Raw genomic sequence first — 15,158 nt, 5'->3', positions numbered from 1 at the left:
CACGCCTGGTCAGAAAGTCCTTTTGTACAATTCTCGATTACATCTCTTTCCGGATAAGCTTCGATCTCGTTGGACCGGCCCTTACATTGTTGTTACTGTTTTTCCTCATGGGGCCGTTGAAATTAGAGATCCCGACAATGGCAAGGAGTTTAAAGTTAATGGACATCGATTGAAACCATCTATCGAAAAATTTGATTCAGAGGACATGTCCATACCTCTGACTGATCCTGTTTACCAGGATTGATCTCCTAGTCTGATGGAGGTATAGGTAGGTTTATCGCTTTCATAGGACTAGAGTTGTTGCTTTATTTGTCTGGCTGAAGACGGTAAACTAAGCGCTCCTGGGAGGCAACCCAGCTCGTCATTTCATTTTATTTTTATCATTAGTTAGTTCAATGTTTGTGGGTAACATTACTGCAAACCCTCACGAGACTACAACTCGTCTACTAGGGGCAACCTAGGGGTTTAAAGGCTTGTTGCATATGCTAAATGCAATCGAGAGCACCTGCGAAAGTGGTATATGTAGGATTTTATCTTTACTTTTGTTGGTTTCTCTCTTGTATTGACCCCCTTTTACGTAAATATCTATGGAAAGCTTCTTGATTCTTTCAGGTATTATCTTCCCATCACTTCTCATTTACTTATTTTGTCCCATGTGCATTGCATGCTTATTTCTTTTACATTGAGGACAATGTAGATTTTAGGTTGGGGGTGGGAGATTAGGTTTCCTAATCAGTATTTTCTTAGTCTTGAGCAGAAATTGTGAAAATTTTTAAATTTTTCTAGAATTTCGTATGAATTCGAAGCGATTTTGACGGCCATCTTGGATTTAAAATTACAAGATAAGTGATGTTGGAATTGATGACTCTTGGATTCAACTATTTGTTAGATTTCACAGTTAAGTTAGAACTATTAATCCATGGTTAGAAGTTTTAAACATTGAGTGAATCATAATTTTACATGTCACATCTCGCTTACACATTAAGGTTTCATTCAATATTGAAGGATTAATTTGGTGATCACTAAGCTTGAAAGGAACCAACTTGAGAAATTGAAAAGATTGGGCGAATGGTTTTCACCATAGGTTTGCTCCCTACAGGTGAAGGTTTGATTCTCCAAGGTTGACATTCATAAACTTTTTGGCGACCGGTCTTTACCATAAGTTTGCTCCCTATAGGTGTAGATTCGATTCTCCTCCTTGGCTGTACTTTTTAAAAAAAAAGTTGACATAGTGTGAAAATCATCAAAAGCTGGAAGAATGAATCAAGCTTTGGTTTAGGTGTTGGTTATCATGAATTCTCTTGTGGTTACCAATGATATCCTGAAATTAAGAAGTGAACCTTAATGATAAGCCGAGATTACACAATACACTCATGGAATTCAATATTTAGAATCGTTCTAATTAATGGATTAATATTTGAGCTTGATTATGAAGTTTACCATGAGCTTGATTTCAGGAGAAAGTAATGCCAACATTCATGAATCTTAGAATTCGAGTATCGGAATTATTTTCATAAATCTCTTGAGTTTGTAGAAATTGTCCTGTAATTCTCAATTTATTTTTCGCATACCTTGCTCGGGACTAGCAAGATGCTGGTTGGGGGTTGTGTTGAGGGTCAAATATTGCATATCAGACCCTATTATTACCTGGGTTTTCAAACATGATACTGTTTAACGGCCCGATTTAAATCGTGTTTGTATTGCAGGGCGTGTTTACGAGCCTGGACTGGGAAAAGGTACTAAAAGCATGGATTTAGCGGTCTGAAATCACCAAGGCAAGCGACGGACCCCAGGAGACCAAGATCGACGGATGTGCATGCCAGGGATTCAAGAAAATCGAGAAATTGAAGCTCAAGTGGCCTGAAAAGTGTCCAGAATGCAAGATCATAGGGTTCCCACCATCTGATCAGTTCAAAACTCCATACGTAGCCTGAGGACCATAAATGAACCGTACACGTAAATTTCAGCTCCTGGATCACTGTGAAAGTGGCCCAACGGACAGATCAGCCCACAAATTACTGATCTGGGGCCCACCTGATCTCTGGATACACCTCATCTTCGGTCTCAATGCCTTGAATCATGTGAAGAACCAGATGGACGGAGTAGATTTCTCACAAACATCTCTGTGGGACCCATACAGGTAGTGCATGTACACGTTACGCAGGTGCACCGGGCGCACACCAAAAATCCAAACGTCGGTCAGCAAGCGTTGACCGAGCTCTCCCTCTCCAACTCAATTTCTTTCCTGCAAAAGAAACAAAGCTTGCGGCTCTTTCTTGTAGGCCACCACCGTGATGCAATGGACTGATCCGAACCGTCCATCAGAAGCCCTTGCCCCCTATCATCCTCGCCTAGATGGCGGAATTTCAAGAAACAGCGAGGGTAAGTTTTCGACCGTCTAAAAGGAAGACTGACGATGAATTGAAATGATTCACGGTCCACCACGAATCTGCCCCAAAACCAATCAGGTTCCACTCGTTTTTCGGGGGGGAACTAATGGATGGAGTGGATTTCTCATTGGACTCCGAACATGGACCCCATGGCATTCACTGCAATTGCTAACGCGTAAAATGCCGTGCGTCCGAGAAAACCAGCCGCTGTAGGCTGGTTCTGTGATCCCGATCACGATCGGATTGACAATCCAACCCATTCATAACGCAGAGGGGTGAAAACCAATCAAACCCATGTTGAATTTGGACTGATAAAATCCCGCTACAAAGGTCACAAGAAGACTGCTCTGCAGCATTCATAAATGTGCAGCATGATTGATTCCATGGACCACACCAGATCCAACCCCAAACCATCCATCTCTTATCAGAATTGCGAGGCGCATCTAATGGACGTGGTGGATCTCTTCACCGACGCTGATCTTGTGTCCCAGCAATCTCCCTAACGCAAGATGGGCAGAGTCCCACGAGGAGTCTGCTGCGAATGGAGAGGAGCAGAGGCAGACGGCTGCATAAGAGGGAGAGGCTTTGGACGTGGAGGAAAAAAATGGGTTTTTAGAGAGGAGCAAAGGCAGCCGTGAAGAGCTTGGCAGGGACGTGAGCAACAATCGCTGGAGTTTGGTATTTTTTGTTATATTTTTTTCTTTCTATTCTAATTTACTTTGGGTTCAGGCCAATCATGCTAGGCTAAACCTCTTAGCTAGGGCTAAGAGGGGAAGCCTGTAGCAAGATGGGAGATACTCTTTCATGCTTTCCATTTAAATTCATGAACTGAATTTGATTTGTGTTATTATTAAAGGAATGTTTTTTTTCTTAGTCTTTAATGGTCTGTTGTGACTGAAATTACAATGGGTCTGCAATGGCTTTGAATATTTCTTTTTCCTTTTTTTTCGATGTTTATGACGTCAGGAAGCCCTGTTGTTCACCATCGTCTCCTGGGCACGGTTGGATGATGATACCCTTCCTAACTTTCATGCATTGTTGATTGGTTGATAATTAGTTTAATCCTGTTGTTTGCTTTGTCTCCTGGGCATGGTTAGATGATGGAATCCATTCTAATTCTTATACCTTTCATCTCTTGAAAACCAGATCAAGTCAGTTCAGTTTAAATTCAATAAATCTTGATGCAGGCATAAGATCTCCCTGATCCCTACAAGTGGATCCTCTGAATCCCTAGTTTCCTTCCTTTGAATTCCTTAAGTTAGTAGATAATTATTTCACAAATTATTCCTTAAATTCTATTTGGTTTAGATCACCTCTTAGTCTAGTTCTAGTTCTACTTGGTTTCAGACAACGTACAAGTTTCAGTCCCTGTGGATTCGACCTCGGTCTTACGAGTTTATTACTACATCACAACCCTATACTTGGGGAGTGAACAATTGTGAACTTAGGAGGCCCTGTTGTTTGTCATCGTCTCATGGGCATGGTTGGGTGATGGAACCCTTCCTAACTTTACAATGCTCTCATGATTGGCTGTGACATTGGTAAATTGATGTTGTTTGCCATAGTCTCCTGGGCATGGTTAGGTGACGGAATCACTTCCAAATCTTCACCAATCTTATCTGTTGATGATTAGATTCATGAGAAGTTCAGAGATCTGACAAATCTCTTCTTACCAACTGGATAAGATAGGACTCTGATTCCAGTTGTGTCCTTGAATCAGTGCAAGGTAACTTCCCAATTGCTACAAGTGGATCCTTGGCACCCTAGTTTCCTACCTCTGAATTCTTTAAGTTTTAGATTAATATTTCACCATTATTCCTTAAATTCTATTTGATTTAGATTTCATCTTATTCTAGTTCTAGTTCTATTTAGTTTCGGATTACGTATAGGTTTCACTCCCTTGGGATTCGACCTCGGTCTCACCGAGTTTATTACTACATCACAACCCTATACTTGGGGAGTGAACAAGTTTTTGGCGCCATTGTCGGGGATTGACGGTTACGTTTTCTGAGATTAATTAGTTTTAGAATTAGGTTAAGATTAGGATCTTACTAACTTTAGGTTAAAGGTTTTTATTTTATTTTATTTTTAGGAACTAACCTGTTTTCCTGTTTTGTAGGATCCTAAAATAACTTCTAAATTGGTAATCCCTTTCTAATTCCTCTACTTTTTCTATTTTTAGAATTAGGGTTTGAGTTTTAGAAATTTTCTTATTCTAGGCTTTCTTTTAATTTTAGAAATTTTCTATTTTCTAGTATTTTTCTATTTTTAGGTACTAGTTTATTTTTAGAAACTTTCCTCTTTTGTTTTTAGAAACTAGGTTAGTTATTTCCCTTTTTAGAAATTCTTTCTAATTTTAGAAACTAACTCATCTTTCCTTTATTTTATTTTTAGAAACTTTCCTTTTTAAGAATTAGTTTATTTTTAGAAACTTTTTAATTTTAAGATTAGATTTTCTATTTTAGAAACTTTCTAATTCTAGGTCTTCTTTTTAGAAACTAACTTTCTATTTTAATTGCAGGAACTTTCTAACTTTAGACTTTCTATTTTAGAAACTAATCTTTTTTTGTTTTCTTTTGTAGGATCTTAACATAGGAATTTCTCATTTGGTACATTCCTTCTAACTTCTCCTCCTCTTAATTTTCATATTTTTGTAGGATCTTTTCTTTGTTTTTCTTAGTATTAGATTCAGAGTTCGGGTTTCACCATGTATATGCATGAGTGGGAACGTCAGTATACTGAGAAGAATAACATATATTGGGATGATGATTATGATAGAAAATAACATATGCATCAAAACTTTTCTGAAACTATCATCGAGAACCGATCGGAATATAAAGATCCACCAGTTAAGAAGTCCTTACGTGATCATATGCAAGAGAACAATTACACCCCACGGATTAACAAAACAGTACGTGAGTGTTGGGGTTATCATAACTATGGGAGTGAGAATTATTATCACCCATTCGAAAAAAAGAAAACAATGTGTGATTATATTATGAGTGATAATATGTATTACCAACCATCAGATTCTTCCACCTGTGATCTGTATGACTATAATCAGTGGAAACATCAAAATTGAAAAAATGAACTAACAACATGTTATAATGATTATTCTCTTGGATCTCCTACCTTTGAGATCCAACCAAAAACGATCCAAGATGATTCATTTCAGCATAACATGTCATGTCTTATGGAAATTAGAAAATCATTTGAAGCGCTTACTTCGTGCCTTGAAAAGATAGAGGAGGCTCGGTCATCCCAGCCATAATTCAGTCCAGAAATACAATGCAAGGAAAGTGATCCTAACTCGCCTTTGAAGAACTCTGAAATTATGAATGAAGAGTTGGATTCCATTAATAAGCATACGGTTCAATTTCCTGATGAGTCGATCTCGATGATTGTTCAAAAGAATGGTGAAGAGACATGGGTTTCTTTCAAATATAATGATGATAGCACACCTTCCTTACATGACACACAGGATCTCAATGATGAGGTATAGGTTAGTTTATTCGAACCTCAACTGAATTTATGTATAGAATGTGAGGAAAGTGATCTCATCTCAAGTGTGCACTGCACGGAATTAGACGAGAATGTGTATTGGGATGATGATCATGAATGAGTAGCCCAAATTTTCCTAAAATCAATCTCAAGTTTGGTCCAAGTCAATGATCGAGAAGCACACGAAGAGAACGGTCATAATGAGCTACTCCACTCACCTGACATGTCTGATCTAAAAGTGGAGGAGCTCCTTACAACCGACCCTTCTATCTCTTATGAGATATGTTTGGACCACTCCCCTGAATTAAATGATGATGTAATTCGGGAGAAGGACGAGTTGCTCGCTACGACCCTGGAATTTGAAACCACTCAGTTGAAGCCACCATCTGAGCTATACACGTTTGACAATTCAACGCCTCGATTGAGTAGTTTCAATGTACAAAGTGATCACATCAATGCTTCCCCCATCGATTTTCAATCTGTCTATGCAGGACTAGAGCAAGAGAGCGTACATCCGTCTACTTTCAAGGATGATGGATTTCTTGGACAGATCATCACGAGCTCTAATGTGGAAAATAAGTCATGCTCAGCTGAACTTCCTAACTCTTTGGATGATTGCTTGGCATACTTTGTAGATCCAAATGATCCCATGTCAAAAGATAAAGTGGATGCCTTGCAAGACAACATCTCGGTAGTCATCACTGACCGAGAGAACCCTTATTCTGAAGCCCCTTCTTCCTCAGATCGTAACTGTTTACCATTAAAGGAGGAGGAGCTGACAATGGAACCAAATTCTGAAACTTCAGAATGTGTTGAGACTGCATCATCTAATGAGATTATTTTTGAATTATATTTATTTGCAGTCTCTGATTCACCATGGAATACCAATTCTAAAAAATTTTCTAACACAGGTGAATCATATATACTTTGGATACCTCTAGCGAATCAACGACAAATTTTTTATAAGGTACATAAATTTCTCTGAAAAGTCATGCTCCAGGGCATCCAAGCCTATTGTAAGAAGGGCTTTTCGATGATCCTGTTGAGAAACCTAATGAGAAATTTATCCAGATATTGGCCGGAAGAGGAACCTTGCGGCATGATCGAGTAGTTTTTATCTGTTTTTATAGGACTAGGTTAGTTTGCTTAATGTCATTCTAGGTTAGTTAGTTTTATGCCATTAGGTTAGTTTGCTTTCCCGTTATTTTAGGATAGTTTACTTTACTCTTGTGCTGACTCGCTCTCACACTGCGATCTCTTTGGTAAAAGCTTCTTGATTCCTTCGTCCAGGTACAATCTTTCCATCACTTCTCATTTACTTTCATTGTCTCATGTGCATTGCGAGTTCATATCCTTTACATTGAGGACAATGTAGATTTTTGGTTGGGGGTGGGAGATTAGGTTACCTAATCATTGTTTTCTTAGTCTTGAGCAGAAATTGTGAAAATTTTTAAATTTTTCTGGAATTTCTTGTGAATTCGAAGTGATTTTGACGGCCATTTTGGATTTAGAATTACAAGTGATGTTGGTAATTTATGACTCTTGGATTCCATTATTTGTTTGATTTTACAGTTAAGTTCGAACTGTTAAGCCATGATTAGAAGTTTTAAACATTGATTGAGTCATAATTTCACATGTCACATATCGCTTACACATTAAGGTATCAGTTCGATATTGAATTGAAACTTGGTAATTGTTAAGCATGCAAGGAACCAACGTGAAAAATTTTGTTTATAAAGAAGGATGGGAAGAGTTGGGCGAATAATCTTCACTATAGGTTTGCTCCCTATAGGTGTAGATTTAATTTCTCATGGATGATATGTGAAAAGGGTTGGATATACAATCTTCACCATAGGTTTGCTCCCTAATAGGTAAGGATCTGATTCCCCTCAGCATTACTTAATTGAGTAAAAAGAAAAAGAAAAAGAAGAGAACTGTAAGGCACGTTCTGGTTTACGTTTTGGTTGTCCTGAATGCTCATTCAATCATCAATGTATCATGGAAATTGACAATTGGATCTCTTAATGATGCTAAGCCGAGATTACATTATACACATGGATCTCAATGTTTAAAATTGTTCTAATTGATAGATTAATACTTTGAACTTGATTATGAAGTCTACAGAACGCTTGAATACAGGGAATGTAAGACCCAACATTCATGAATTTTAGAATTTTAGTATCTAGTTTGTTTTTCAAATATCACTTGGTTTCATAGAAATTGTCCTGTAGTTCTCAACTCATTTTTTGCATACCTTGCTCGGGACTAGCAAGATGCTGGTTAGGGGTTATGTTGAGGATCGAATATTGCATATCAGACCCCAGTTATTGCCTGGATTTATGAACATGATACTGTTTAACAGCCTATTTTAACCGTGTTTGTGTTGCAAGGTGACTTTAGGAGCTTGGACTGAAAAAGGGTGCTAAATGCATGAATTTGATGCTTTGAATTTACCAAAGCATGGGTTGGACTCGAGGAGACCAAGATCGATATATTTGTACGCCAGAAATCCAAGAAAATCGAGAAACTGAAGCTCAAGTAACCTGAAAGACGTCCAAAATGAAAAATTACAGGCTTTCCACTATCTATTCGGCTCGAAACTTTATAGATGGCCTAAGGACCATAAATTAACCATACACGTCAAAATTCAGCCCTTGAATCAATGTGTAAGTGACCTAATAGACAAGATCAGACAATAACCATTAAAAAAATATCTTGGACATCCTTGTAAGATTGGGACACAAACTGAATCGATGAAAAGAGCACGAAAAATGGTGGATATTCGTCAAATTTCACTTCTTTTAGACGGTGCAATAAAGAAGAATGAACAACAGATGTTTTTAGAAGGGAGAGTGGCAAATTTGTAAATATAATGAACTCCATATCCATACACGTAACTAGAGAATTGGCTTGCTTCAACGATGGGTAGTGACTCATCACATGTGGATGGTGTGGCCCACCTAATGTTCAGATCTACTTCATACTTTGACTCATTGGCTTACACATTACTAAGAAGAGGATGAACGGAGTAGATCTCCAAGAATGCCATCAGAAGTGGGCCCCACCTATTTTTTGTACAAAACATCCAAATAGTGCCAAAAACGTCCGGTGACAGATGTGCTTGCGATTGGGTTTTGACAGTGGGCCCCATCCATCATCCTTTTTCATGATCTGGACCGTCCAATGTGTCCTAGAGGGGGGGCTTGACTCTCTCCTAGGTGGAGGAATTATAGAAGATAGCGTGAATCGGATTTCAACCATTCAAACGGAGGACGGACAGTAAAATAGAAAATCAAGTGGGCCACGTCAGAAGAAATTCAAAACTAGCCATCTCTGACTGATTTTTTCTTGCGAGTTAAATGGACAGACTGAATTTCCTTTCTAACTTCGATTATGGGGCCCACCAATCATTACAGTGCAAGAGACGCGCGCAGGTCCCATATCCCATTCAAAAACGGAAGTTGACGCTGCTCTGTACGCAGACGGATTGCGCAAAGCTTTTTGCGGAAGACGGTGGGCCACCATCATGGCCACCTGATCGATCTACATCGTCCATCATGGAGCTCAGACGGAGCCATCCTGGACCTGACCTATTCAACTTATAAAATGAAGTGCAAGATGGTCAAAATCCTCAGCCGAAAGACGTCTGGTTTACTGCAATACAGACAACGCCCATTTGTGATGGCTGCTCTGGATCTTCTTCCGAGATTTCATCTTGAAATGTTCGATGATCTAAACCGTTCGAAATATAGCAAGTGAACGGTCGATCTTAACCAAGCAAACCGGAAGCAAAACGGCAAAACAGAGTTCCGGTTCTGTCGTGTTGAGCAAATTGTAACAAGCGTTCGTGTAACGTGCGGAAGCAGCGTTCGTGAAGCACGTTTTTGGCTTTCGATTTAGTGGGCCAGGGGTCAACAGAATGGTGATCAGAAACGTCCACAAGATGGAACCAATGAAGCCAGGAGATGGACAGATTTTCTTCTAAAATCTTACCTCGCAAGGTGTTCCGATTACGTTTGCTGGATGCGTAAAAGTCTCTTTCCACAGTTTCTAAAACAGAGTCTTTCCTCTTTCGCACCGCCTCTTGTGCGTAAGAGTCCAACCAATTTCAGCCACGACCGTCTGGCTTCCTATAAGAAAGAAAGAGAGAGAACGTGAAGGGGGATTCAATTTACAGGGATCCACGGCTGGGAATCTTCTAATGTGAGAGGGGGAGAGAAGCTCGGTTTAGATGTGAAGCAAAGGAGAGAGAGTTTGTTTTGTATTATTTTTTTTTCTTCTTTTCTTCTCTTTTGAGATTTCGTTTAATCATACCTATGGTTAGCTAAACCTCTTAGCTAGGGCTAAGAGGTGAAGCTTGTAGCGTGATTGGGGTGTTAGTTTTACTTTGATTCATGGTTATTGAACTCTTATGGATTCTAGTTTAATTATTAAGGAATACTTTTAGTTTTTAATGGTTTATTGTGATTCAAATTATAGTAAATTTGTAATAGCTTTGAGTATGTTCTTTTCATTATGAGATTGTGAACTTAGGATCGTCTCATGGGCATGATTGGGTGATGGAACCCTTCCTAACTTTCACAATTCTCTCATGATTGGCTGTGAGATTGGTAAATTGTTGTTGTTTGCCATAGTCTCCTGGGCATGGTTAGGTGACTCAATCACTTCCAAATCTTCATTAATCTTATCTGTTGATGATTAGATTCATGAGAAGTTTAGAGATCTGACAAATCTCTTCTTACCAACTGGATAAGATAGGACTCTGATTCCAGTTGTGTCCTTGAATCGGTGCAAGGTAACTTTCCAATTGCTACAAGTGGATCCTTGGCACCCTAGTTTCCTACCTCTGAATTCTTTAAGTTTTAGATTAATATTTCACCATTATTCCTTAAATTCTATTTGATTTAGATTTCATCTTATTCTAGTTCTAGTTCTATTTAGTTTCAGATTACGTACAGGTTTCAGTCCCTTGGGATTCGGCCTTGGTCTCACCGAGTTTATTACTACATCACAACCCTATACTTGGGGAGTGAACAGGGTTGTTTGGATGCTTGTAAAATCTTTCTTGCCGATGAACTGTTTCATTCTGATGTGTTCGGCTAACTAGTAAGGGCTTGTTTGGCAGATGACAAAAATGAGTTCATCTCATTTTAGTTAATGGTAATTATGTATAAGTGATCATAATTGCCGATTAGTTAATGGCAATTATATATCAAATATCATGATTGTGGGTTATCAAGACAATATTTAATCATTACCAAAAAGAAATTTGATCTCTAATACATAATTACAATTAACTAAAATGAAATGAACCCATTTTTAGGTGTCTACCAAACAGGCCTTAAAGTGCGTACCAAGTAAATAATTTATTATATCTGGTTACAACACCTATGTTCTTAGGAATTAAAAAGTGATGTTATAAATTGAATAATAATAATAATCACCCCTTAAGGTTAAGGAGTTCACTTGTAAACAGAACACAACTTAGACCATTTTTATCCCATCCAAACACATGGTCTAAAGCGTTATAGCTTGGGGTTTACAAGCATCCAAACGACCCCTCAAGGGCCTGTTTGGGAGCTTGGGAGGGAGAGAGAGAGAGAGAGAGAGAGAGAGAGAGAGAGAGAGAGGATTGCAATGGAAGGGTTTTTTTTTTTTTTTTTTTTTCCAAGAAAGCATTTAGAATGAAAACTAAAAAGATGGCGAGGGCTGGGAAAATTATTTAGGAATTTTTTCTATGAAAACATATTCTCAGAAAATGCTTTCCATCAAAAAGCGTACTGCCAATCAGGGAACAGTGAAATTATTTTCCAGCCAAATACTAGCCCATAAATTTCGTCATCAGTATTGAGTGTGTAAAGAGGGTTTGAACGGTTGACCTTTCGACAGTTGCCAAACTTCAAATTTTGAAATAACTAAAAAAAAAAATAATATGAAACTTTAAATGGCTTGAGAAAGGAAGGAGATCCTGTCCACCTGGGTTTATACAGTCCAAGTGGCATGTATGATGATCTAAACTATTTATTCATCATAAGACTTGAAAAAAATGTAGCACAGACCCAGAATCGAAATGACCAGACAATGCTAAACATGTAAAAGTGTCATGAAAAGTTCAGATGATCAAACACATGCCACGTGTATGGTATAAAAAATATTGCAATGACAGATAATCCAAGTGAACTACTTCAGAAGAGATAATGGCCTACTTCAGCACAGTGGAAAATCGAGGGGCATTTGTCAACCAATACCTCATTCCTGGAAGGCAGTTTGATGGATCCAGACCATCCATCTAGTTGGACCAATTCATGGATGGCTGGCAGTTGAAAATCGGTGCCTATCTCACCCTCACAGATGGCAGCTTCAAATAGTAAGTAAAAATGAAAATGACTGATGGTAAACATTGAACAGGAAATGTGATGGCTGCAAGGGTCGTCCATTTAGATAATTTTCAACCATCAACATCCATGTACACGAAACACTGGATGGATGGCCTGGAAATGCCACCCCCCACCAGTCCTTATCAAGCATTATGGCACCAAATGCCCCTTGAGCCTCCACCACTCTAAGAATTTGGCATGCCTACAATAATACTCCAGATACAGGAGTAGCATGGTTCTCATTAAGCTTACATAAACCGGAACAAATATATGCATCAGTATATATATATATATATTCACTAAAATGACACATTAAGCAGCACGAGATGTGATTTTATTAAATCCGTCAATTTCAAGCACTCAGCAAGCAAAAGCAGGCACGATTTCCCTAATATTACATGGCCCAAGCTACCACTTTCATTTATATTGCTGCATAGCACCTCATGTGATGACAGGATGAGAAGACTACATCTTTCTGAGATTATCTAGCCTGGCCTGCAAGTCATTATCTATGCCGCAGTCTTCATTCCCTGTTGCTTCAGCCTGGGCAACCTTGTTTGTCGCAGCTGGTGCAGCCACTGCAGATGAGGGTGCCTTGAGGAGCTGCAAGAAACAATTGGACCTCAGTATGAGGCATTGTAGGGTGCCCGGTGAGAAGATGAGTGATTGTTTTGTACGTTTGAGCCAGAAAGGTATGGGTGGGGCCTGCCATTTGATAATCTAAGCCATTGTATATGGAGGATCCCATCAGGGGATGGGCCACCCCAGCATGTCCCCCCACACTATCAGATAATCCTGTGTGTCAGGTGGAAATGGACAATCCCTCCCTCCCCCTCCATGTGAGATTTACGATTATCCCCTTCTGCCCTTGGACCCACCACATCAACAACTTCCTCAATCACACAACATCAACTGCCGTTTGGATCAAAGTGGCATTTAAGTGCTTGTTTTGTACGGTTGACCCAGAGGTACAGGTGGTGCCTGCCATTTGGTAATCGATGTGGGAGCTTTACAGCTATCCCCCCTCTACCCTTGGGCCCACCATATCAATAACTACCTCAGCAGGGGTTTCAAGCCTGGTTTTCAATCAAATAGGCAAAACCCAATCAGATTGGTTTTCGGTTAGTCGACGTCTTAGCACCTTCTTTGTTGACTGGGAGTCCAAAAACACAACATCAACTGCCATTTGGATGAAAGCAGCATTTAGGCCTAAAAAGCCCCTTTTGAGGGTGCATCCAGACAGTCCCAAAAAGAGCAACCCCTGATGAAGTGTATCAACCTGAGAAGATGTTGTATTGAACATTCTATATTCCTCTCCCTAAGCATCCATGACTGAGTTGCTGTGCATGCAACAAGAAGAGAAACCATCTGCTCAAATTCTAAAAATAGAACAGAAGGAGAGATAGCTGTACCTGCTGATCAATGTCGATTCCAATTTCGTCAAGAACCTGGCTCACAAGTTCTTCAGTTTCTTCCTCTTCTTCATCTCCTTCCGACACTGACATGACATTATTTGGTTGGTCTAGCTCATGTGAGACTTTGGTTTAATAGACGTGCCCCATCAAACTACTTGCAAATATATTTGTAATATACATTCGTGGGAGCCGCAGGTGACTTAATCCTTGGTGACACCTTTCATAGCCTCACCCATCGCTTGTGTCGATTTCAATGTCTACAAATATCACAAAACCCAAAAACTGAATTCAGAATATGTATTTTCTATTTACAATAATTCCACAAATCAAAATGGTACCTTCTCTCCTATCTTGAGTTTCACCCCATGAGGATTTGGGTGTGAGCACCATCATAGCAAAGATGAACTACATGATCCTCTGCCTGACAATATGTACAACATCCTTCGATGAAGTTTGTACAAGCTAGGAGCATTGTTAGTGGTCCAGATTGATCTGGTGGGACTCTCACAGAAGATCCTAACCATTCGACCCTTGGCCATTTTTCAGTTGAATGCCGCCTGTTGCTTTTTTTTTCCTAAACCGTAGTTCTAAAACTCAGTAACTCGAATGCAAAATTGGCCGAGTCAACTCAACTCAGCAGGATTTCGAGCTGAGTAACTATGAAACTCAGTTGTAAGCCTGACTCAGCTTCAACTCGGCATCGCTCGTCAAGTCAACTTGCTGACTCAATCGAGTCAACTCAACACGACTTGAAGTGAGTCATTCGCTCCATGAGTTTTTCATTTTTTATTTTTTTATTTTTTAAAGTAAGAAGGGGCTTTCAAACACATGACCTATAGCATAGGAAACATCTCTAACCAAGAAGCCAAGCACCGTGGGTTTGATTCTCCATCCATTATTTTAATTATTTTATCCTATGCAACTGGTTTTAGATATTTATAAATAATATTTAATTTAATTATTAAATATGAGTCAAGTCAAGTAAAGACCCATCTGAGTCTTCGAGTCGAGTCAAGTTTTCGAGATTTTAAACTGTCCTTAACTGCCTATCTGCAGGCCAGTGATCAAATAGGATATTCCAATCTGGGATATTTTTTGGCATTCCCCATCCACGGTGGAGCCTGTCAGATCAATGGTTTGGAGAAAGATAAAATAGAGATTCAACTTCAATGTAAGCAACAAGTAACCAACTGATACTTGGGCCATTCAGGGTACGGTTGGGGGAAAAAAATTAAACAGAATGAGAAATTCTGTACCATTATTACAAATGTAAAATGAGAAGTGAGAAATGCAGAAGATACCTGAATTCTTAGAGATACTCCTTGGAGTTGTGATTTGAGAGCATAGAATTTTGTGATCTGATGACGTGTTCTGATAAGGTCTTTTGCCGTTACTTTCACAGCCCCGTGAAAGAGAACACAAAAACCAAATCATGAATGGTTGGTTTGTATGATGACTATGAAGCTTTAACTGAT

At 39.1% G+C, this 15,158-nt stretch overlaps 1 protein-coding gene across 1 annotated transcript; it reads right to left on the bottom strand.

Annotated features, from left to right (window-relative positions):
* Positions 1–12,467: 12,467 nt before the first annotated feature.
* LOC131252935 (vacuolar protein sorting-associated protein 2 homolog 1-like) lies at positions 12,468–13,775 on the bottom strand. Its single transcript, XM_058253731.1, has 2 exons — positions 13,681–13,775; positions 12,468–12,871 (listed from the first exon to the last, which is right to left on the bottom strand). The coding sequence occupies exons 1-2, from the start codon at positions 13,771–13,773 to the stop codon at positions 12,734–12,736; spliced, it is 231 nt and encodes a 76-aa protein (XP_058109714.1). The 5' UTR covers positions 13,774–13,775; the 3' UTR covers positions 12,468–12,733.
* Positions 13,776–15,158: the final 1,383 nt, after the last annotated feature.

This window comes from Magnolia sinica, chromosome 8 (assembly GCF_029962835.1).
Source record: "Magnolia sinica isolate HGM2019 chromosome 8, MsV1, whole genome shotgun sequence".
Classification (NCBI taxonomy): domain Eukaryota; kingdom Viridiplantae; phylum Streptophyta; class Magnoliopsida; order Magnoliales; family Magnoliaceae; genus Magnolia; species Magnolia sinica.
Note: the sequence above shows the minus strand (reverse complement) of the source record. Positions and strands in the feature narration are given on the sequence as shown.

Coding starts and splice junctions, on each gene's coding strand:
- LOC131252935 (XM_058253731.1), bottom strand. CDS start 13,773: ATGTCAGTGTCGGAAGGAGATGAAGAAGAGGAAGAAACTGAAGAACTT. Junction 12,872..13,680: donor GAATCGACATTGATCAGCAG/GTACAGCTATCT, acceptor TGTTTCTTGCAG/CTCCTCAAGGCACCCTCATC.